This window comes from Ambystoma mexicanum, chromosome 10 (genome assembly GCF_040938575.1).
Source record: "Ambystoma mexicanum isolate Mex_15411 chromosome 10, UKY_AmexF1_1, whole genome shotgun sequence".
NCBI classification, from domain to species: Eukaryota; Metazoa; Chordata; class Amphibia; order Caudata; family Ambystomatidae; genus Ambystoma; species Ambystoma mexicanum.
In genome coordinates this window covers 918,008,828-918,031,299 of record NC_090932.1, presented here as the reverse complement: position 1 = coordinate 918,031,299, position 22,472 = coordinate 918,008,828, and the positions used below count along the sequence as shown (strand labels likewise).

Sequence of the window (22,472 nt, the reverse complement as noted above, 5' to 3'; positions counted from 1 at the left end):
AGAACCTGATATTGTGAAGTACTGAAGTATATTTTTGTGTGATATAAGATTGCCTCCTTCTAGTGAATGTTTTATAACTGACTGTGAAATAAATTAATAAGTGTTTTACCAAGAAACCTTGAGTATAAGAGTCTTTTGAATACTTGTAATTATAGACCTCTGTGTAACATCCTTACAGCTCACATTCCCTCTTGAGATAAGCCTGGCTGCTCAGCAACGCTACCACAAAACTGTGTAGTGCAGACTTATACCAAAGGTTGGTTTTGCTTACGCCTGTATTCCGAGTTGTGTGTAGTGGTCCCAAAGGGTACTGCATACAAACTGTGCCTAACAATCATAATTTGACGTGCAAAGCCCCTGAATGGTTCAAACAAACTTGGATTTTAGAGGAGGAATAAAGACCAGTTATTAGTCGTAGTAATCCATCTGGAACTCCCCACACCTTGAGTTTAGACCACAATAGTGTTCAATCCACTGCATGCTGCCTTTACCCTCATGCAGTCCTGGCTTGACTATGCTAGCTCATTTTACATACTTGATGCAATATTTGTACATTTTTAAGATTTCTTTTTGTATTATTATGTTTTTAAAATCTGGTGAAACGGCCACGTTGACCACACAGTTCTGGCTCCATTTCATCATTGATGCTGGTTTCACACAACATTTTAAGAGGCTGTTCATCATTTCATTACTAGGGGGCTTCTTGCCATTTAGCTGGAGTGGAAGCCCCCTGCACCTTTGTGTACTCCGGGCCAACAGATCTCTCTGAGTGGGATGAGAGTATGGAAGTAGGAATTGTTTTCTGCGCATAATATTCAAACAACCATAGGTCTGTGATGCAGCGGTGATTGCGGAGTTAAGCCTACCTGGTGCACCCCTGATAGATTGCATACCAGGGTTCAAACCTAGTGCGAGTATTGCCCACTAGGCAGATGCCCCATCAACTGGGTGACTTGTAATTCAACAGGGTTCCAGCACGATCTGCTCCACAGTTATTTTTAAAGCAATCAGTAAAGGGTACATTTTCTGAATGCCAGTGATTTGGGGGTGGAAATGCACAATCCGATGGATGGTGGGGAGATCGCAGAGGGGGTTAAGGGGTGGCACATCTCCTAGTAATGTGCGCACAGAGGAATGTGATGGGTAGTGGAGTAAACGCACATGGGGGCGGGTGAGCGGAGGAATGTGCATGTGAGGGTGACCGAAGCATGAATGCATGGGGGCCTATAGAGTAATAAATGCCTAGTGTAAAGAGTGGAACATTGCATATGCCAAAGTAGGTGTGAGAATGTAGATAAGGTTAGGGGCGAGAATGTAGGTCAGGGTGGGTGTGAGGAATGTAGGTTCATGCAGGGAGGAGAGCACATAGAAATATGCACATACAGAGGACTAGGTATGCGTGGGGAAGAGGGCAGGAATGCCTGTGGTGGCAGGGGGCAAAGAGGAATGAGTGCTGAAAAGAGGTGGGAGGGTAGGATTGTGCAGGGTGGGGGAAGTAGAATGAGGCACCCAGTAGGATGAACGAGATTGGTAGGATGACTGTGTTGGGGGCCTATGATGTGGGAGGCTTTCTGGGAAATATGAGAGTAGAGGTTGGAAAAGAGGAGGGATGAGAGGGAGAGGATGGCTGAGGTGAGATGGAGAAGGGAGAAATAGAAAGTAAGCAATAATGTTTAGCTTAAGTAGAATTACTGTAGTAGGTGCTTTTTTTTTTTTTGTTTTTTTTTGGGGAGAGGTTAGGAAAATCAAAACGCAGGAAGGAACTGTCATTTTTGTATCGTTCTACTTTAAAGGCACACAAATTGTAATGCCATGCAAATCACAAAAGCAAATAATGTGACGGATCTGATAATGGGGCCTCTGTTCCTTCACTGAAGTGCAATTCCCAGACTCACCAAACAGTACATGTCTTACTGCGTGCATCTTTTTAGGCACAGCGTCTGACTAGTGCATGCAGCAGTATATAATGGGAATACCTAGGGGTCTGTTTTATCAGACGGCATGGAGACCAGGTTTGACTTTTATGCTCGTCTGTATCTAAATTGCATTTAAAAGCTTAACTGTCTCGCATGTACTTGAGAACCGGTCCTATCCGCCAATTGTATTCTTTCTCCATGATAAAGTTTAAATGTAAATAATGTAATTTGCAAGAAATTGATTTGTATTAATTCATGCAGGAAACTATTAAATGTATGTATTTTAATTGTAGGTTACTATGCGGTTATGCCTCCATTGGAGCAGTTTATGGATGTCCCTAACCGAAAGAAAAGAGAGATGTTTTTCCGAGATGTTGAACGTGGAGATGTTGTCATTGGACGGATCAGTTCAATTCGTGAATTTGGTTTTTTTATTGTGCTGAGTTGCCTTGGCAGTGGAATTCTAAGAGATGTTTTGCCTCTAGAAATAAATGTAAGGATTAATTTTTTGACTATTGAGCCTACTAGACAATGTTTTGGTGTTTGATAGACATTCAAATACGTGGTTTACCTTTTTAAAGTGATCTGCGCACTGTTGGCACAGTTCTTCTGAAGTTCAACTAAGGGCTTAGTAAAACCACACAACTGAGACAGTACAAAACTCCACTCTTAGTACTAGGCTGTACCACCTGAGTATTTGGTGGCGTAGACAGAGCAGCCAGGCTTATCTTAGGAGGGAGAGGGGGCTGTAGCTTGGTACAAAGAAATTGTAGCATACATATGGTCCAAAGAAAGACTTAAACACTATGTATTGTAAAAAATAAATGGTTTAATTAAATATAAGTAGGCCAAGATGAAGCTTGGGTAATTAAGTACTATCACATTATATATAACCACAATTATAAAAATCAACTAAATACTTAAGAGATAAAATCCCAAAGTATAACCTTATTAAGAAAAGCTACCAGCAATTCAAGGTGTCAAACCTGTAACACATTATAATAAATTATAATCGTTTTTTTTATAACGCGCTTAATACTGAAGAGGTTTCTAAGCACAGACCTGGGATTTGATCCTGTGTTGCTCTGCGTCGTATTGCTTCCAAGACGAGCGCGTTGCCACTGAGCTATACTACCCGTGTAGTTCAGCTGATTCCATCCACAATGCAATCAGCTGTTCTTGGGGAGTAAAACCAGGGTACATATACTTTTTAATACAGACAGTAATTCAAGGTTAGTAGACCCTGTCAGTCATGCAGTGACACTCATTTAAGAAATCACTTGGTTAACCAACCCTGTTACCAGGATACTTTTCTGAATAGTGGGACACAAATTCATGGAACAGTATGAGCCTATAACTGCATTTAGAATAACCCTCAGTTATACCAGTTAAGTAAGACCTAATGTTGTAATACCTATTACTGTTGCTTTTCAGATCATTGGAACACAGACTAAGGTAAGCAATAATTCTTGAACTTATTTTAGGATGGCACAAGGCAGACCCAGGTTAGTAAGACCCACAATTAATTTATTAAGAATTGCACACAGCTATTCAAGTTCGGTAAAACCCAAGGCAGACTTATTTTAGAAAGGCTATAGAGCAGGTCAGGGGAAGCAAGACCCCGTTGGTAAACGTATACACTTATAATATAAAGAAATAGTTGGGTGAAGCCAACAGCATTACTTTAGGGAAGTGGCAGAACCAATTCACAGGTGAGTAAAATAACCTTAAATATACTTTTTAGAATGGCGAAACACATTCAAAGGATAGTAAGAACTTTTGTAACTGCTCATATTTCAGAGGGACACTTACCAAACCAACTCTTTCACAAGTAAAAATTTTTCAACGCTTGTTATACCTTTCAAGACAGTATCCTTTTCTTATCCAGTCCTTCCCTAGTCTATTGCATGAGTTCTTTCAAAGTCAGAAGAGGGGCCCGAGTGGTCTATGTGCCAGCTGTAGGCACGTTAAGATGGGGTTCAGTTGCAGGAAAAGTTTAGAGTTCCTGAGGAAATCTCTTCACAACAAGTAAGTAGTTCACTTTAGAGTTAGTTAGGGTCCAGGGACTGAAGACACCGTAGAGCGATTCCAACAAGGGACCTGGGTGAACTGGATGAGCGGACTCCCAATCGCATTAATCACCCCCAAAGCTTCACAGGAATTACAAAAGGCTTAAGGTAAGTAATAACCCAGCCAACACCGTACCTCAGCACAGAAGAAGAGTTTGCAACAAGACGTCTTCAGGATCTGCAGCCAAAAGCCTGGTCAATGAATTCCTTGTCGTGAAAGAGAGGACACTGGAGGGAATTTGCAGCAGGGGAAGACTCCAGGCAAGCATTTCTTTGCAGCTCGATGCGGTTCTGTGGTTTTGGTGCCCTTTTCAGGAGCCAGGAGAAGACTGAATAACGCTGGTCTGGTTCTCATCGCTAATCTGGTGAGGAAACTTCATGGATTCAAATCAAGTTTCTGGAGGTCCAAAAAGATGCCACCAAAGTTTCAGCGAGATTTGATAGACGGTGCACCGTGTAATGGGTCAAGGTCCCAGGGTATTGCAGCCCAGCAAGGTCACAGAACTTCATGGGATGGCTCAAAATACAGGTCTTCATGAGACTAGTATCTCACCAGCCTCAGGGTAGGGGTCGTTGCATTTGGGTCCCCCATGTCGATGGAACGGAAGGTTTACAGCAGGCTCCGTTAACACAGCAGGTTCTCCGGTTGCTGGAAATCGCTATGGTCATCGTTTCTTCCTCTTCGGTTTCAGCTCCAGTGATCGACTTGTTAGCAACTTCCAGGTCCGAAGAATTTATCAGGAACTACAGCACAACTTCTGCAATCTCTCCCTGCCTTTTACAGCAAGGGGCAGTCTGGCTATCCAATCAGGACAGCCCACCCCCCACTGGTAGTTGGTTCCTTTCAGGCAAGGTCAAAGACAAAGGGCTGCAGAGTTTTGGACTCCTCGCTCGCATCCTTCCTTCTCAGACACTCTGGGGCCTGGGCGGAATCCCAAGGATTCCTGCCAAAGACAAAACTTCCACACAGTGTTAGGGCCCAAAGCCTTAATCCAGTAGTGGTGGCTTGACACGTCGTGATGCAATTTGAGTCTTTCTGGCAATATACCCCTCAAGAGTGCAAAAGGACAGATTGAGGTGAGTATTGCCTGAAAATATTTGTACACCCTGGTACTCCGACAGCTGACTGCAAGAAAAAGTAACCGAGTATTAACACTTTACTTAAAGCACTGTTATCCCAAAACAAGGTGAAGAACCTATACTCACAAGCAAGAAAATCAGAATGGGACTGAATAGTTCCAAGCTAGATTGGTGAGTATCCTGAAACAAGAAATGCAACAATTACCAGGAGGACAGTAGAGTAAGAAAAAAGAACCAAACTGTATGTGCTTACCAATTGAGTGGTCGGGATAGTAACAGCAGATGTGTTTTGGGGGATGAAGTGGTAGTCCTGGAAACACAATGTCCTGTTTCCTATTCCCGCCGGCACGAGGACGCCTAAGGAGTCTTATCGATCCTTCCGCCGTTGCACTAATGTCCTTTGATCCTGGCGCGATGCGCAGCAGTTCTTGCTGTTCCTTAAAGTCTTTGGGCGGAAAAAGAGTGAAGACGTAGCACTTATTGTAGATGAAACAATCCAAATGACGTGGGTCCTGGCAAACGGGTAAGACGTCGAAGAAGACCAGGCAGTCCATGAATGCTCCGAGGTATGCAATAATCGGGTAAGACGTGAGGGATGAGGCGAATGCAGTCCGTGGCCGTTCCGGGTCTTGCAATCAGCAGGTAAGACTTGTGGGATGAGGCGAATGCAGTCCATGGCCGTTCCGGGTCTAGCAATGAGCAGGTAAGACCAAGACAATGACGAGCACAAGGCAGGAAAACCACACAGAAGACTAGGGATTCAAGGAGTCAGAAGACAAGGTAACGAGGCGCAGCTTATGAAGTTTTTACAAATTCAGAAGCGCCGCCGTGCGCGGAGACCGGGCTTAAATACCGGTCAGCTGACCGCATGCATAACGCGACATTGTAGGCCTGAAAGCCTACGTGAATGCAAGGGGCGCCAGGCAACCCATAGCATTTCCTGAAATGGAGCGAGTAAAAATACGAACCATGATTCCGAGGAGGTAAAGAGCATCCTGCTTTGGAGTGAAAACTGTTCACTCTACTGTGGATTCTGGAATGTTTGTTCTTATGCAGGACCACTTTATGATTGGACGAAGAGACATCTAATGGGACCCTGACACAGGTCGTTCCCTCCTAGAATGGCAGGGGAAGACCTCAAACAGCAAGCATGCAAGAAATGGCAAAAAAGGAGCCCACTATTTTAGAAAAATGGTGGTCCTCCTGTGGATTACCGAGGCTGAATTAACAGCCTGCAAGTAAAAATGTCTAAAAGTCATAAAGGTAAAACCACTGCCACCAGCCATTAATGTAAAACTCACAATTGTAACAAAATTATATCGGGTAAGTAAGACGGGATACATTGTATCTTCCACCAGCGCTGCACATAAGGTGGGGTGTGCTGGCTCACTTATAAAAAATGTGAAGGGGATGAAAATACCTCTTTACTACTTGGGAACTGTAGTTCACCCAAGTACAGGAAAAAGAAATTAACAAGGGAGCCCAAAGGGGCAACTAAGCCTAAAAGTTGTAGGAAACTATAACTTTAACCATACACTATGGAGAGACATACAAAAGCCGCCCATAAAAAGAGTAAAAGACTAGGTGAGAGGGGGAAAAAGAAGAGCAATAGAATAAGCAGGAAAAGATCAAAGAAGAAGTTTAGTAACATTAGAGGTGAGGAATGGGCTGGCATTTCGAATATTGTACAGCGGATGCTGACATGATTGTGAGATGGAGGAAATTTGGAAAGTAAAGGAGAGAGAAGAGTCTAAAATAACACCCAGATTTCAGGCTGTAGTTGTGGGACTAATAGAAGAAGAGGGGGGGGAGATAATAGAAGGAGGGGGTGGGCACAGTGGAAGCAGGAAAAAACGATCCTCTGTTTTTGAGAGATTGGGGTGAAGAAAGTGAGAAGACGTCCAGTAGACAAGCAGAAAAGTTAAAGTGAATTTCAGGGGAAAAGGAAAGAAAGATCTGGGAGTCATCAGTATAAAGGTGGTGGAAGGCTCCAAAGGAAGAGAGAATAGCGGCAAGGGGTCTAGTGTATAATGAAAACTGAAGTGGACTAAGAGTGGAGCCCTGAGGAACACCATAGGTGAGTAGGGGAGGATTGGTTGAGCCAGGAGACAAAGAAGGTATGGGACGATGGATATGAGGAGAACCAGTCCATGACCGTGCCACGAAAGCCAAGATCGTGACGAGGGGAGACCAGGATAGAGTTATCCACAGTGTCAAAAGCTGCTGAAAGATTAAGAAGAATAAAAAGAGAGGAGTCCCTAGAATAGCGGGCAGTGCCAAGGGATTTAGAAACCGAAAGAAGAGCTGTTTCGGTGGAATGAGAGGGACAGAAGCCAGATTGGTGAGTGGGGAAGAAGAGAGGTGAGGGGGAAGAAGAGAGTTAGAAAGGACACGAGAGATCTGCGAGTAAACTATACATTCCTGAAGTTTAGATAGAAAAGGCAGAAGAGAAATGGGGTGAAAATTAGCAGGGGCGGAAGGGTCCAAGGAAAGCTTTTTCAGAATGGGAAGGATCACAGCGTGTTTGAGTAGAGAAGAAACCATAGCATGAGGAAGAGAGGAGTTGAATAAAGCAGTGAGGAAGGGGATAAACGAATGGCATAAGTGATAAAGGGACTGGACTGCCTTGGAGAGCATGGTAGATGTCAGCGTCACAAAGAGGGTGAAAAAAAGACATTGTCCTAGGAGGTGAGGGACGATGAGAGTTGGGAGAGCAAGAGGAGGAAGATCCAAGAAGGCAGAAGAGAGATTTTAGTAGAGCAAAAATTGGCAAAGTCCAAGGCCGTAAGATTGCACAGAACAGCTGAGTCGGGAGCAGGGGGACAGAGGATAAGAAAGAGTGTGGCATAGGTGATGTGTTTGCATCGAAAGAGAGGTTAGAAGATTGCTGAAATGCTCATTTTTAGCCGTCAGTAAGAGCCAGCTAAAGAGAGTGGAGCGAGGAAAGAGAAGCAAGGTCTTAACGCCAGCAGTGTTTGGGTTTGCGAAGAAGCTGCTTTAGAAGACGGAGAGAGGGGTGCATCCAAGGTTGAGAAGGTTTGTGGGTAGGGGTAGAAAGGAGAAGGGTATAAAGTATCCAGACAGTTCAGAAGGGCTGAAGATAAATCCGAGGTAGCAGTCGCATGAGAGCGAGGAAAAAACCTTGAAGGAGCAGAGACTAGAGTGCAGAGGTGAAAGACAAAGGGTCAAAGGACCAAACGTCCCAACGAAGAACAGTCGATGATAGAGAGGGAACAGCAAGGGGATGGGATATGTCCAAGGAGAAGATGATCAGAGCAAGGAAGAAGAAAGTGGTATAGAGGGGGGAAACAAATTGTTAAGAGAAAAGCCAGAAATATGTGAAGGAGTGATAGGGGTAGGAATAGAAAAAAGGGGATGGGTATCAAGAATGGGTGGTATAGGAGGTGAAGAGTGGCCAGATGTAATTTAGTCACCCTGAAGAATCAAGAGTGACTTAAGATGAAGAAGAAGAAATGTTAGAGTCAAGATCATCACAGAAGTAAGAAATGGGTCCTGGGGAACGGCAAATAGTTAAGAAAGCTAGAGGGGAAGAGGAGGTAAAAGAAGTAAGATGGTATTCAAAGGAGGGAGATTAGGTAAGACCGAAGAGAGAGTACGAACAAAGAATACCTGTGCCCGGAAGAACTTTTAATCGAGATTATCCGGGTTACAGGATTGGGAGCGAACGGTGTTGGGATGATTGGACCAATAGACAGGTATAGGTTGAGCTATGTTAAGCTGAAAGGAAGATGGAAAAGAGTGAGAAGACTGAGACCATAAACAAGGAAATGACACTGCAATGGTTGTAAAGAAGCACCATAAGCTTAAGAGAAAGCCAATGCAACGCGCCCAAATGATTTTGAGGCATGGTTCAAAGACCAGTGAAGGGAAAGAAAAAGTTTGAATATCAAGCTAGGGGCAGAAGGAGGTGAACGAAGATGATTTAGTCAGGGCAGTCATTGCAAGGAGAGTCTGACGGATGCCACTGAAGTGCCGCTTACAGCGGTGCAGACTTAGCACGACACGCTGGGCTTCACCCGGAACAAGATTTTTTCTTTTCCCGGGGACACGGGGAGGGGAAGGTGATGAAGAGGTGGGCTTAGGCACGGCTCTCACACTGAGCTGAGGCGCAGCCGACAACCGGCGCAGGGGGGGAGCCCTCCGATGTCAGTTCCAGCAGCAGAGGCAGGGCAGTCTCCGACGGCGTGAAGGTGAGCCGTAGTAGCTATATGACTGCCAGGCCACAGGTGTTTTCTAAGCACTATATTTTCATCTCCAGGTAATTCTACCACTCTACGATTGTGTTGTGGTGTAGGTTGTGGCAGCTGTAGTAATTCTGGCGTCCCCAGAAGTGCAGTTAGGTCTCCCACATTAGTGTCTGTTAGGAAAGATGTTCTTTTTGCTTCTTACCCTCAACAAACATCTATGGGACCCCCAATGTTTTGCTGTTTTGAGCCTGTCCTCACTTTTGAAGGTAAGTAAAGCCTTTTTGCTTTACTTAACCTGCTTCGCTTATCTGTATTAGGCGCACTGATCAGTTCCTATGCCTTTCAGTGCAAGGGGACTTTGTCCACCATTATGAAATTCTGTGTTTGTTTTACACTGCACACATCACCTTACAGTGATAGTGTAGGAGTACTTTGTATTGCTTTCTCTTTTGTTTTTAGTAATATTATGGTTACTTACCTGATGTGTGAGGAATATAGCGAACATTGGAATTCTATGGGTTCCATTAAAGAAAATAAACAGACTTTTTTGAGTATGTTCAAAAAGAATTATAGTATTATGCAATGGGGAGAGCACATTCTGCCTCTTATTTGTGCCAACGATTAAACACCATAGTGCTAGGGGTAAGATAAAGTGCATCTTGCATAGAATAGCCAGTATCAATATGCAAGTAAAAATCTGTTCTCGCCATTGCATACTATAATTCTTTTTGAATACACTTTAAATAGACAGTTTATTTAATTGATCCTTTGGCCAAATAAGAACCTTTTGCATGAATATTTAAAAGAAAATCAGTAATGGGTTATGCCGGCAACCTTCATAATGAAGGATGGAAACGAACAAAGTCCACATTTTTATTCACCTATGTGAAAAGCCTGCTGAATTTCATCAGTATATACAAATGGGTTTGGGTCTTCACATCTCACAAAATGTAATTTACCCTGCAAAATTACATGAATGTTTAAGCTATGAATAGCATAATTATCAAATGATTCTATCTATATACCGCTAAAAGCTCTTACTATCTTCCCTCTACAAAGGTTACATTTGCTATTGATCAATCTGTCGAATGCCTTTCTCTATAATATCAAATTCCACCAACCACTGTACCGATCACATATTCAGATCATATTTTCACAGATCAGAATTAATATTGCATCTCATGGTCATACCTTTTGATAGTGTAAATGCTGCCAATGTATTCTCTCTGATGTACTCTCTTATTGATGTTGCCACCTCCTTTTTAGGTATCTTTACAACTTCCAAGACAAACTCAAGTTGAGCTTCTGCATTCCTGTGCCTTTAAACTGTACTGCTACAGGCGACTTATTATTCTTTCTAACATAACATTTCTGTTCAGTCCACCCGGTTTTTACTTTTCTGATTGTAAATCCTATATAAAATACTTGTGGTACCACCCAGCGTTGCCCAGGTCTGTAGCTGACATGCATGTGGGGCTCTGAGTTAGGGAGAATTCTAATTTCTGTACTAATTTCCTTCAACCTTCGAGACCCCCAGCTCTTTTTCTGGACTTTAGGACTTTTCCATTTTTACCCCGGTGTGACTGAGACCTTTTTCTGACTCTCTCATGTGACCTTTTTTGGATTGTGTTTTTGGAGTCTGACAAACTCCATAGGCATCTATTTTTTTGTATGGTGACATAGCACCTTTAGTGCCATGTCACAGAGAAATCCTTTAGATTTCTCATAAGGTTTAAATACCTTTTCTCGTGTGAACTACTGTTCCCAAGAACATACTTACCATTTTTCTTTGTAGATCCAGCACACACCATCGTATGTGGAGTGCTTGGGGTTCCCTAGTAGCCCCTTATACTACATTTTGTGTTACCCTCACTACTTTAAATGGCTGGTGGCAGTGGTTTAATTTTCCTACCATTGTGCTTTTCTATCGCAGGCTGAACCCTCAGCTGCAGTACAGCATCCATGGGTGACCATTTTGTCAAAATGATCCGGTCTTGTTTGTTCACCATTTTCTGTTTGTGAGGTCTTTCTTGGGTTTTACTCTTCGTGTTGAGCCAGGTTTGAGCCCTTTGTTCCCTTTGCCATTGGCAGGCTTCAGCCCTGAAGCCTGCCTCTGGCTCCAGTGTGTCTGGAAAGGCAGGATGTGAGGGAGGTTCCCGAAACTCCCCTGTCCTTTGTCTCTAGGAGTGCCTGAATGCAACCAGTCCTTTCAGGACAGCCACCCTGCTGTGTGATTGATTGACAGCCTAGGCTGTGCAAGAATGGGAGAAAAAGGCGAGGGTTTTGGGACTATAGTGAGAGTCTACCACTGGGAGAAACACCCGATGAAGAAACCGTGAACGAAGCTTGCTGCATTCTCCTGAATTGCACGGTGAAGCCCTGCTACTGTGCTGAAGCTCCTTTTTCTACTCGACAAGAGAAGCTCCGAAAGGGACGACTTCTTCCCTTGGGTTAGTGGGACCAACTAACCCTGAGACGAACTCCACTGGACCATCTTCCCTGATAGGCTGTATTTCTTCGCTGCTGCAAGAACCGAGTGCCAGGGGTCGAGAAATCCATAGTCTAGTGCAACGTCTGCAATCCGGCCAGAAGCTCCAGCAGTCTCCTAAGGACCCTTCAGAAGCAGGACATCCAGAGCTCGAGTCCCCTCACCAGAGTACAGGACCCAAGGAGTGAAGGAATCCCAACTGGTATTCGAGATCTGCGGTGGCGCTGTTCACCGAGCGCTGAAACTGCGAAGTACCAGTGATCCGAAAACAGCCCGTAGCGGCAGACGGCCTCCAAATACCTGCAAAAGGACAGAATCCAGCTGGACCACTCTTCTTCAAACCAAAGGTACTGGTTAGACCTGGGGTACCTACCTCTGTGTCTTTTTTGAGCTGTGCTTTTCTCAGCTGAGCATTGCCTTGGCTTACCCTTAGAGTTGATTACAACTCTGTTCTTTACAGGCTTAACAGCGTGTGACCCTACAAGTGATTTCTACAAAACTCTCTAACTTTGCAATACTTTTTTTAATCTAAGAAGTGACTCAGCTCCATATACTGTGCTCCAATTGACTGTGGCTGTCCTGGCTCCCTACAGACTCTTCTAGTCCATTGACTTTGATGTTTCTGTCCCTCATAGGTGGTAACTTGTTCTAAACTGTTATTTCTGGGAAAGGCTTGTCTAGACTTCATTGGAAGATTTAAGTATACTCCCATGCCCTGAGAACCTGTTTAACCTTTTCCTTCCTGTAATCTTTGCTTTATGCAACCTCAGAATCTGCATAGTATAACTAGTGATATATAAATGCCATTCCTGTCCTTGTGAATGAAGTCACCTCTGGGTGTAGGAAGTGTGTAAAAAAAAAAAAAAAAAAAAAAGCATCTCTAAAAAGTATCTACTAAATTGTGCTGATTCTGGAAAATTGTTTTAAGGTATATTTGATTGTTACCTACCCTGCCCTTTTTAAAGAAAGGTTATTTAAAAAATGGATGTTAAATAAATAACTACATTGCTACAGCTCACATTAACACATCTTGAGATGGGCGTGGCTGCTCAGCCACACTACCAACGTGTGTAGTACAGACCTATACCAAAAGGTCGGTTACCTCCAAGCAGATAAGTGTTGTATAGTCTCACAGTGTTACTACATCAATTCCTACCTAACGAGGACTACCAGAGCTCGAGTCTTCTCACCAGAGTGCAGGACCCAAGAAGTGAAGGAAGTCCAACCAGTATCCAAGATCCGTGACAGTGCTGTTTACTAAGTTCTGAAAACGAGAAGTGCCGCTGGACTGAAAAGAGACCATAGCTGCAGATGACCTCCAAACTACCGACTCAGGAGCCCTCCACATGTCCTCCCTCTTGTCCCCACGACTGAGCCTCAGGGACGCAGGGTCTGCACCGCTGTAACAGGGCAGAATCCAGCTGGACCACTCTTCTTCAAACCAGAAGTACTGTTTAGACTTGCAGTACTGACCTCACTGTCTTTTTGGCCGTGCTTTTCTCAGTTGGGAATTGCATTGGCTTACCTTTTTAGAGTTGATTCCAACCCTGCTTTCCACAGGCTTAACAGTGTGTGGCCCTACAAGTGATTTTTACAAACTCTCTAACATTGTGCAAGACTTCTATCTAAAAAGTGCCTCTGCTCCATAGACTGGCTCAAATTGACTTTGGCTGTCCTGGCTCCCTGCAGACTCTTCTAGCCCATTGACTTTTTGATATTTCTGGCTCTCATAGGTGGTAACTTGCTTTAGATTTTTATTGCTGGGAAAGGCTTGTCTAGATTTCATTGGAATATTTAAGTGTCCTCACATATACTGAGAACCTGTTTAACCTTTTTCCTTCCTTAAACCTTTCCTTTCTGCAACCTCAGAATCTGCCAAGTATAACTAGTGTGATCTATAAATGCCATTACAGTCCTTGTGATTGAAGTCACCTCAGGGTGTAGGAATTGTGTTAGAATCCTATCCAAAGATTATCCATTAACTTGTGCTGATCCTGAAAAGTATTTTTAGTATATTTACATTGTTACATTAATTGCCTTTTTAAAGAATGCTTATTTAAAAATTGATGTTGAATATAACACTATTTATAACAGAAACCTTGAGTGTAATTGTTACTTGGTTACTTGTATTTACAAATGTCATTACTACAGCTCGACAGCTCACATTTACCGCTCTTGAGATAGGCCTGCCTGCTCAGTCACGCTACCAAGTTGTGTAGTACAGACCTATACCAAAGGGTAGGTTACCTAATACCAAGCAGATGAGTCTTGTGTAGTCTCGTTCAGTGTGACTGCACCAATTCTTACCTAACAGGCTTCTATAGCCTTGTGTATGTTATATTGTGACCTAACGTCATATTTTTAAAAAATTGCAAAATCGCCTATACTGATGGCACAGGGCCGGACCCCGCTCCACCCCTGTGCAGGGTGCATGAGTGGGGTAGGTCAAATCGCCTATAGTGATAGCACAGGACGAATGGGTGTGGTTGGTCAGATTTCACTATCGCCAGTACACCCCAGACTGGTTTGCCGTCCTCCGACCAAAACTTCGGCCCACCAACTGTTGTGAGGCTGGAGCCAACAATCGCAGAATCCGCAATCTCACTAAATCGCCCATACTGATGGCACAGGGCCGGACCACGCACTGTGCTGGGGGAATGGATGGGATTGGTCAAATTTCACTATCGCCAGTACACCCCAGAGTGGTATGCCGACTGTGGACCACAATTTCAGCCCACCAACTGTTATGGGGCTTGAGCCAACCCGAACATATAAAGGAACGTTCACAAATGTATATAGATTCCTCCCTCCACAGTACTTCCCTCGCCGCCCGGCACTGCCCTCCATTCCCTCCCATGCTGTCATTTCATCTTTCCTGCCCTGTCATTCCTCAATACTTCCCTCCATGCTAAATGTAAAATGCAATAAACTACAAACGCCAGAACTATTGGCATTGCCAATGCTTGTTTCTAAGTGTCTTTGGCGTGTGTAGACAACAGTACCTTCACATTGGTACATATAAGGAAATCAAACATAGTACAGCTAAACGTCGGAAGCTGCTGTGCCAATTTGCAGCAGTTTTAACTTTGCAAAGGCATATTTAGATTTGTTTTCATTTTCCAGAACCCGTAATCTTCATTTTATGGCCCAATTCCTCTTGTCTTCAATTGCCTTCAGTCTTGCGCATTCGTGTCGAACATCATTGGAGGATATCTGGTGTATTAAGCCTTTGAATAAGCTGACTTCTGGGCATGGGCAAGTCCCAGCTCCATGCCTGTATTTTGGTGAAATTAGGCCATTGTTTGAATGTTTTTTAACTTGTCTAAAACTGAGATCACAATATTGAGGGAGTTGGGTGGATCCAATTGAAGACCGCCCTGTGAATGTATGTATGCAAATAGTATTTACTTATTTATTCGTATGGTCAACTTGATGCAACCTATTGATGGGAGTACTTTGTACTCAATGGTGTGGATCTCCATTACTTACAAGTCTTTGTAAATTGCACAAAGCCTTCCTTCTCCAAAATCTATGACTAACAGCTCTGCCACTTGACCTTGTTGGACCACTAAGATGATTTCTGGAAAGCCTTCAGAAGAGTAAGTTCTGAAAAACCTTGTCAACACTTTGAGCATATTTTCACACCTGCATATTTTAACTTTCATGTTTCATGAACTTCTGTAATCTGTGTTGTACAGCTTTCATCTTTCTATGACTGCAGCCCCTTTTATTGATGAGCTTTATTGCATGTTTTCTGTTTCAAATGTAAGAATTCCAAAACGATACCTTTCCTTCTAGTTATCTTTTAGGATAACTTTGCTTCCTTTCAATCTCTGTAATCAAGATGATTACTAGTGTTCAGGAAATATTGATCACACTGTTGCAAAAAAGAAAACTACATTCAAACTCGGTTGGTGATAGCATTTCTTACTGTAGTTTACTTTTCTTTTTTATTTCGGTCTTTTACTGTTGATTGGCAATTTTTGTTATCTGTTTGTTTTCTATTTTAGGCTCTTTGCCCATTGAGAGATGTGCCTTCTCACAGTAGCCATGGGGATCCCTTATCATATTATCAGACTGGAGATCTTATACAAGGTAAACTTCTCTTTTCTTTTGGGATCTCCTGCCCAGGCTCCATTGAATTTCAGAAGTTGCCCGTAATACCGGGTTTGGACAGTCCAATACTATTGCACAACAAAGTGTTGTAGGCTAGAGCCCCCAAGCAGTATATCAGATAGTTTATTTAAATACAGGACATTTGTTTTTCTATATCTATTCCCGAGTACCTCAGTCTAAAAAAATAACGCATCTCAACAGTAGAATCTCTGATTTCCTGAACTGTTCCGCAGGCTTTATATTATGTATATTGTAATGCTTCCTTTGCCACTGTTTTGTTTTACAGCTGTAATAAAGGATATAGATCGGTACCATGAGAAACTTTCTGTCTCTCTACAAAGCGCTGCTCTTCCTTCCCATCTGTCTTCTGTGAAATTGGGCGTGATTCCTACCGAAGACTTGCCTATATATTACAAGTAAGAGTAATTTGCTTCTCAAAGTTGAATGTATTAATTATTGCATTGAATAAAGTCCCCATTTGCTCACATTTTAGAGTCCCCTCCTCTCTCCTTTTTACTTGTTCATTATGATGCCTTGACCATTTTTCCCCAGTGTGGTGTGTTCCATCCATACCTTACTGGAGCAGTGACTTTGGTTGGTGGCCTTATGGCCCATTAGTCTCTTTGGTACAGTTTCCTGATCTAGCTATTTTATTTTACATTTGTATAGCACGCAAACAACCCTTGGGCATCGAGGCGCTATTACTGAGGAGGAGCATAGTTACATGGGTCAAAAGTTATAGTACTGTTGGATGTTGTGCTGCCACTGTATTAATGTATAATGCCAAGTAGTAGGTGAAGGGATATTTTGCCATTTCTTTGCTGCATTTTTAAGGATCGGTAAAGGGATAATTTTAATGGGATTGTTGGGTTGTGGAATGTTGAGGTGAAAAAAAGGGGGGGGGAGCATGGATGGTGCCTGCCCGTTGAGATGGGTTTTTAAAAGCGGTTCTACTCACCGGCCGCCCTGCCCTGCTCCACAGGGAATCACCATCTTCGATCCAGCAAACGAACATCTGTAACCATGGCAGCGGGCTATACCCACAGCTCATGCCCATTCCAAGGTACGTCCCATCTCTGAGTCCTTGGAAACCCACAGTAATTCGATTACTTGTTGGCCCGGTTGGCCAAGGGTGCGACCGCACTTACAATGTCAGCCCACCCGCCAGTTAAAGTTACGGCCTCCAGTTGGGGGCTCGTGTTAAAGCTCCAAGTGCGGGATGACACACTCTTAGAGATGGCGGTTGACCCGCTCACCACCACCCCCTCCCCCTCCAGACAGGATGGCGGGGATGGACCTAGCCCTGGAACATCAAAACATAAAGCTCCTCTCTTTTAACGTCAATGGGCTGAACTCCCCCCACCAAACGGAGAGCAATCCTGCAAAAACTTCAGGACGAGGAGGCTGCGGTGGCAATGCTCTAGGAGACTCACCTACTACTGGCAGATGTCGGGCGGCTCCACTCCCGGCTGTACCCGCTCCAGTTTTTTGCCTCAGGTGGGACTAAAAAAGGAGGCACCGCAATCCTTTTCAGGAAGGACCTAAATCCTCAGGTCCTGGACACGAAAACTTGCCCAGAAGGCCGTTTTGTAGCAATCAAATGCCTTCTGCTGGGAGACTTGTACACCTTCATCTCAGTATATGCCCCCAATTCTGGGAAATCGAGCTTCTACGACTCACTGAGTTCCTCCCTCTCACACTTTGTAGAAGGCCAGACGATAATTGGAGGGGACTTCAAAGGAGTACCAGACCCTATAAGGGATAAATTTCACCCCCCGACTCTGGGCAACTTCACCCAGGCGCTTAGCCGTCTGCATTTATTTAGATCCCTGGAGGTGGTAGACTTGTGGCGGGTGCTTCATCCCACCGAAAAAGATTACTCCTTTTACTCTTACGTCCAGCGAACCTTCTCAAGGATCGACCTCCTTGTGACGTCCCTGCAGACTCTCGCCTTCGTCAACGAAGTGTCTATTGGCTCAAGGATCCTATCCGACCACGCCCCAGTAATCATGGAGATCCAGGCACAGAACCTCAAGCCCAACTCCCACGTAAATGGTACCTTTATGACCCAATCCTCAATGACATTTCGATAAGGGACAGGATAGCAACCGCGATCAAGAACTTCCTCGAAGAAAATCCAGTTTCAGACACTTCTCCGGCAAATAACTGGGATGCCATGAAGGCAGTGATTAGAGGTGTCTTGATTGCACAAGGGGTGGCCCACCACCAGAACAGGCGGCAGATCCGGATGGCCCTGGAGAAAGAACTTGGAGCTGCGGAGGAAGCTCACAAGAAAAAAGGCTGGTCTCCTAGGACGCAGCGAGCTATACGCACAGCCAGGAAGAAACTAGAAGCCCACTATGCTGAACAAACTGAGCAACTAATGGCCAAGGCCAAACAATCTTATTATGCAAAGAACAATAAAGCAAACAAAATCCTGGTAGCTAAACTGGCCAAAACAAGTCAAACCAACACCATCTCCGGCCTGCGCGACTCCCAGGGAGTCATCCAATACTCAGAACTAAAAAAACAACTGGCTGTGGACCACCTGACCCAGGTAATAACTGCTCTGCCACGAGACCAGCCCAAACGGGTGGAATACCTGCAAAGGGCAGCTCTTCACCGACTCAGCAAGAGAGAGTCTGGAGGCGCCCATCAGTGGGAGGAGGAGGTTGAGGAAGCCATCAAAGCTCTTAAAACTCGGGCCCCTGGCCCAGACGTTTTCTCTGCCAGGTACTACAAACCTTTCAGACCCCAGCTGGTTTCCCCCTTAGTGACACTCTTCAACTCCTTCAGGGAAACCGGGTCTGTGACCCCCCTCGATGCCGGAATCTACCACCATCCTCATGCCCAAGCCAGGGAAAGACCGAGAGACCCGGCCTCATACAGGCCAATAGCACTGCTGAGCATGGACGTGAACCTGTATTCCAAAATTCTCGCAAATCGCCTAGGTCGCACACTGCCGGAGATAATCCAGCCTGACCAGGCGGGCTTCATCTTAAACCGAACAGCAGGAGATATTATCCGCAGAACCTTGAACCTGGTTGACCTTGCTGCCCGAAGTTCCCAGAGACTAGTACTAATGGCCTTCGATGCTACCAAGGCATTTGATAAGGTGGACTGGTCGTTCATGAAACGCACTCTAGAGGCCTTTGGCATTGGAACATCATTCCGGACAATGATACTGGCCAACTACAAAGCGCCAAAGACATTCCTGAGGACCAACGGATCTATCTCGGCCCCAATCCCCCTGTCGCGTGGAACCAGACAGGGCTGCCCGCTATCGCCTCTACTTTTCGCACTCACCATGGAACCCTTCGCTCAGAGAATCAGACCGAACAACCATATTAAAGGCCCTCAGGTCGGCTCATCGCAACATAAAATCGCCCTATACGCCGATGACATTCTACTCATGATCTTGGAGGAAGCTCTTTTTAGAGCACGGCTTGGCGGAAATAACAGCTACGGAGAGGTTTCCGGCTTCTCTCAACTTCACCAAATCGGTGGCTTTAGGCATCGTCCTCCCCCCGGAGGAACAGGAGACATTGGCCAAGATGTGCTCAATTATGTGGAAAAGAAGGGCCATCCCCTACCTGGCAGTCTACATTCCGGCGAACCCAAAAGATACATACCAAGCCAAATTTCCCCAGTTGTTCAAGGAACTAGAAGGAGACCTGAAACGCTGGACGACCCAGGAAATCTTGCTGATGGGACGCATAACAGCTTGCAAAATGAACATTCTCCCGAGGTTTCTCTATGCCTGCTCCTCCCTCCCAGTGGCAATCCCCGCACCAACCCTTGGAGACCTACACAGGAAAATGCTTAAGTTCGTCTGGAGGGGTAAGAGGGCTAGAATCCCCCACAAGACACTGGTGGGCGGCTCTAAACTGGGAGGGCTGCGGCGCAACTGGCACATATCCACGCATGGCAGACGATCACAAACCGCCCCAGATGGGTAGAACTGGAGCAGTCGCAGCTTCCCCTCCCCTTGCGATTCCTGCCACATATCCCACCCCCCCTCAGAATGCGCTGGGGGGGGGTCTTCTATTGGCGACCAAACACACCCTGAGTTCCTGGGACTGGGCACTAAAACGAAAGGGAGTCCCGAGGGGTCTGGGCCCACAATCGCCAATTTTCAATAATCCAGCTTTCTCACCCGGGTCGAATCCCTGCAGCTTCCAGAACTGGATAAACGGCAGCCTCGAGACCCTAGATCAGGTATACACGGGAAATATATCCCACACATTTGAACAGTGCAAGGAAAAGTTCCAACTCCAGGAAAAGGATGGATTTACATACATTCAACTGCGTCACTGGTGCTCCCACCCCCAGACCATTCAGGCGGCAATGCATACCCTCACCACCCTTGGACTAACACTCAAGGACCTCCCGACTCGAGGCAGGATCTCCACCTTTTATAGGGGCTTTTTGGGTGATTTCCTGGCATCAAAAACCTGCTGCATGGCCCAGTGGGAGGCCGATCTGGGACACCCAATAGAGGACCAGACATGGTTGGACATCTGGACCCGAGCACACTCTTCGTCCACCTGCGTCACCAACAGGGAATGTGCATATAAAATCATGCTGCGGTGGTACTACTCCACCCCCCCACCACATGAACCCTCAGGTGGACAATCCTTGCTGGAGAGGATGCGGTCAACCAAGCTCAACCAAGCTCCTTCTTTGACATGTGGTGGACATGCCTGAAGAGCCAACAATTCTGGAAACAATGCTTGGCAACTATTGCACAGATCACCGGGACAGTAATCCCGCTGGAACCGGAACCTGTCCTGCTGGGGGGGTCCCAGTCCCCGCGATCTATCCACGCGCCGGGAACAGATCGAAATTGCTGACCCAATGTCTCCTAGCTGGGAAAACGGTGTTGGCCCGCTTCTGGAAATCCCCGGACGCCCCCTCATGGCCCAGTGGTGGACGAAACTATGGGACATGCTGATCGCGGAGAAGGTGACAGCGGCAAAAGCCGGAGTCCTCCACCGATTCCAGAACATTTGGGCCCCAGTACTGGAATACGACCAGCGATTTCCCGCCCTGACCTACAAACCCATCAATGCCCGGTGGACCCTGATGGACCAGGAAGACCCCGGAGGGGTCACATAGCCGATTGGGCCTCAGAGTGGACGGCCCAGGGGTGGAGGCCCTGAAACGGGAATGGGGGGGGAAGGGGAATAGGACTTGAAGGTAATGTTTAGGGGTCATCGTGTCTCATCTATTGCTCATGTGATATAATTGTGAACCTGCCTTGATTTAAAATAAACATATATTTTTTTAAAAAGCAGCTCTATAGTCAGAATCTGAGCGGCCAACCTGTTGTGAACAGATAGACTCTTAATGCCTAGCCAAACACTCTATGGGTTGTATGACTGTACAGCAAGTCTTAGACTTAGGAATTAGTGAAGGGTTCAGTTAAGCAAACACAGAGCGCTCTTAATAATACAAGTTAGGCGGAATGAATAAAAAGTACAGTTATTTAATTCAGAGTTAGATAAACTGTTAGCAGTAAAACAACCAAAGTAAGTAATGCACTAAAACACTCACTACTACTATACACATTCAGTTTGGTGTGATCTGCTAAGAGCAATAACACTTCACTTTTAATATACAGGTAAAGCAGATTCAGAATACTGTTGAGTTTTAAAGCGTGTGACTAAAAAGAACCAGGTAAATAACCACCAGGTAGATAACTAATATGTTGATAATAAAATTAGTTAGAAACCCCATATAAAGCTTATGAAATGAAGCACTACGCCTTTTGCTAGAAAATATTGTGTCCTAGAGTCCGAGGTCCCAATGTAGTTCTCTTCAAAAGGCTAAGAGTCTCTAAATGTCTGAACAAGAGTTGGCAAAACCAACAGGCAGTTTGTGTTTTGGTTAACAATTGAAGAAAAGTTCCTAGCGGGCCATCCTCCATTCCAACCACCTTGGGTGATGCCCTGAGAAGGATACTTTACCAGAACACCACTGTTCACAATCGGGCAAGGTGAAGTTAGGGTAAGGACGTTATGCCTGTTAAACCCTATGGAGGTGTGGGGGCAAGAGCAGATATGTTTACTGTTCTTGGATTCATTCTGGGACCATTGTAGGAGTACCTAAAATCCCTGCCCCCCCTTTTTTCGTACCTTGGTTCCATTGGAGGAAGTGCAGGGGTGTCTGGTGCAAAGGCCACTTTCGGCATCAGGTTTTTGGGTCCAGTTAGTTCACTGTTCCATGCTCTGATTGATTCTGGACACTGAATTGCTGGACACTTCTATTGAACTAAAGAAAGGACCATGCCTCCGGCGTCAACCTCAGAGGACTCCCAGGACACGATGCAGGCGGCTATCGACGACAGCCATTCCAAATAAGTGGCTGATTTCGACCCTTCTGGCCAAGACACTCTTCATGGCGGAGGGCTACAACCTCTGGGAAATGCTTCTCCTTTCATAAGCGAAGGATCTGCAGTCCCATGGCTCAACTCTGGATGATCACTGATGCAGCGAGGTAGCCCAATTTAAAGCTGGTCAGCCTACAGGATTGTTCCGGAATTCTCGGAAGGCTTCTGAGTGCAGGACTGGCTGTTCCCACCGGTCATGGAGGT

The 22,472-nt window shown here is 45.2% G+C and overlaps 1 protein-coding gene across 4 annotated transcripts in view; it reads left to right on the top strand.

The window, feature by feature from the left end:
* Positions 1 to 22,472, top strand: part of TTC14 (tetratricopeptide repeat domain 14) — a 252,101-nt gene that overhangs the window by 31,953 nt on the left and 197,676 nt on the right. For all 4 annotated transcript variants that reach the window (XM_069618672.1, XM_069618671.1, XM_069618670.1 and 1 more), the window contains exons 3-5: positions 2,210 to 2,409; positions 15,772 to 15,856; positions 16,164 to 16,293. In XM_069618672.1, the coding sequence (XP_069474773.1) occupies positions 2,210 to 2,409; positions 15,772 to 15,856; positions 16,164 to 16,293 (415 nt within the window). The remainder of the gene's footprint in view (positions 1 to 2,209; positions 2,410 to 15,771; positions 15,857 to 16,163; positions 16,294 to 22,472) is intronic.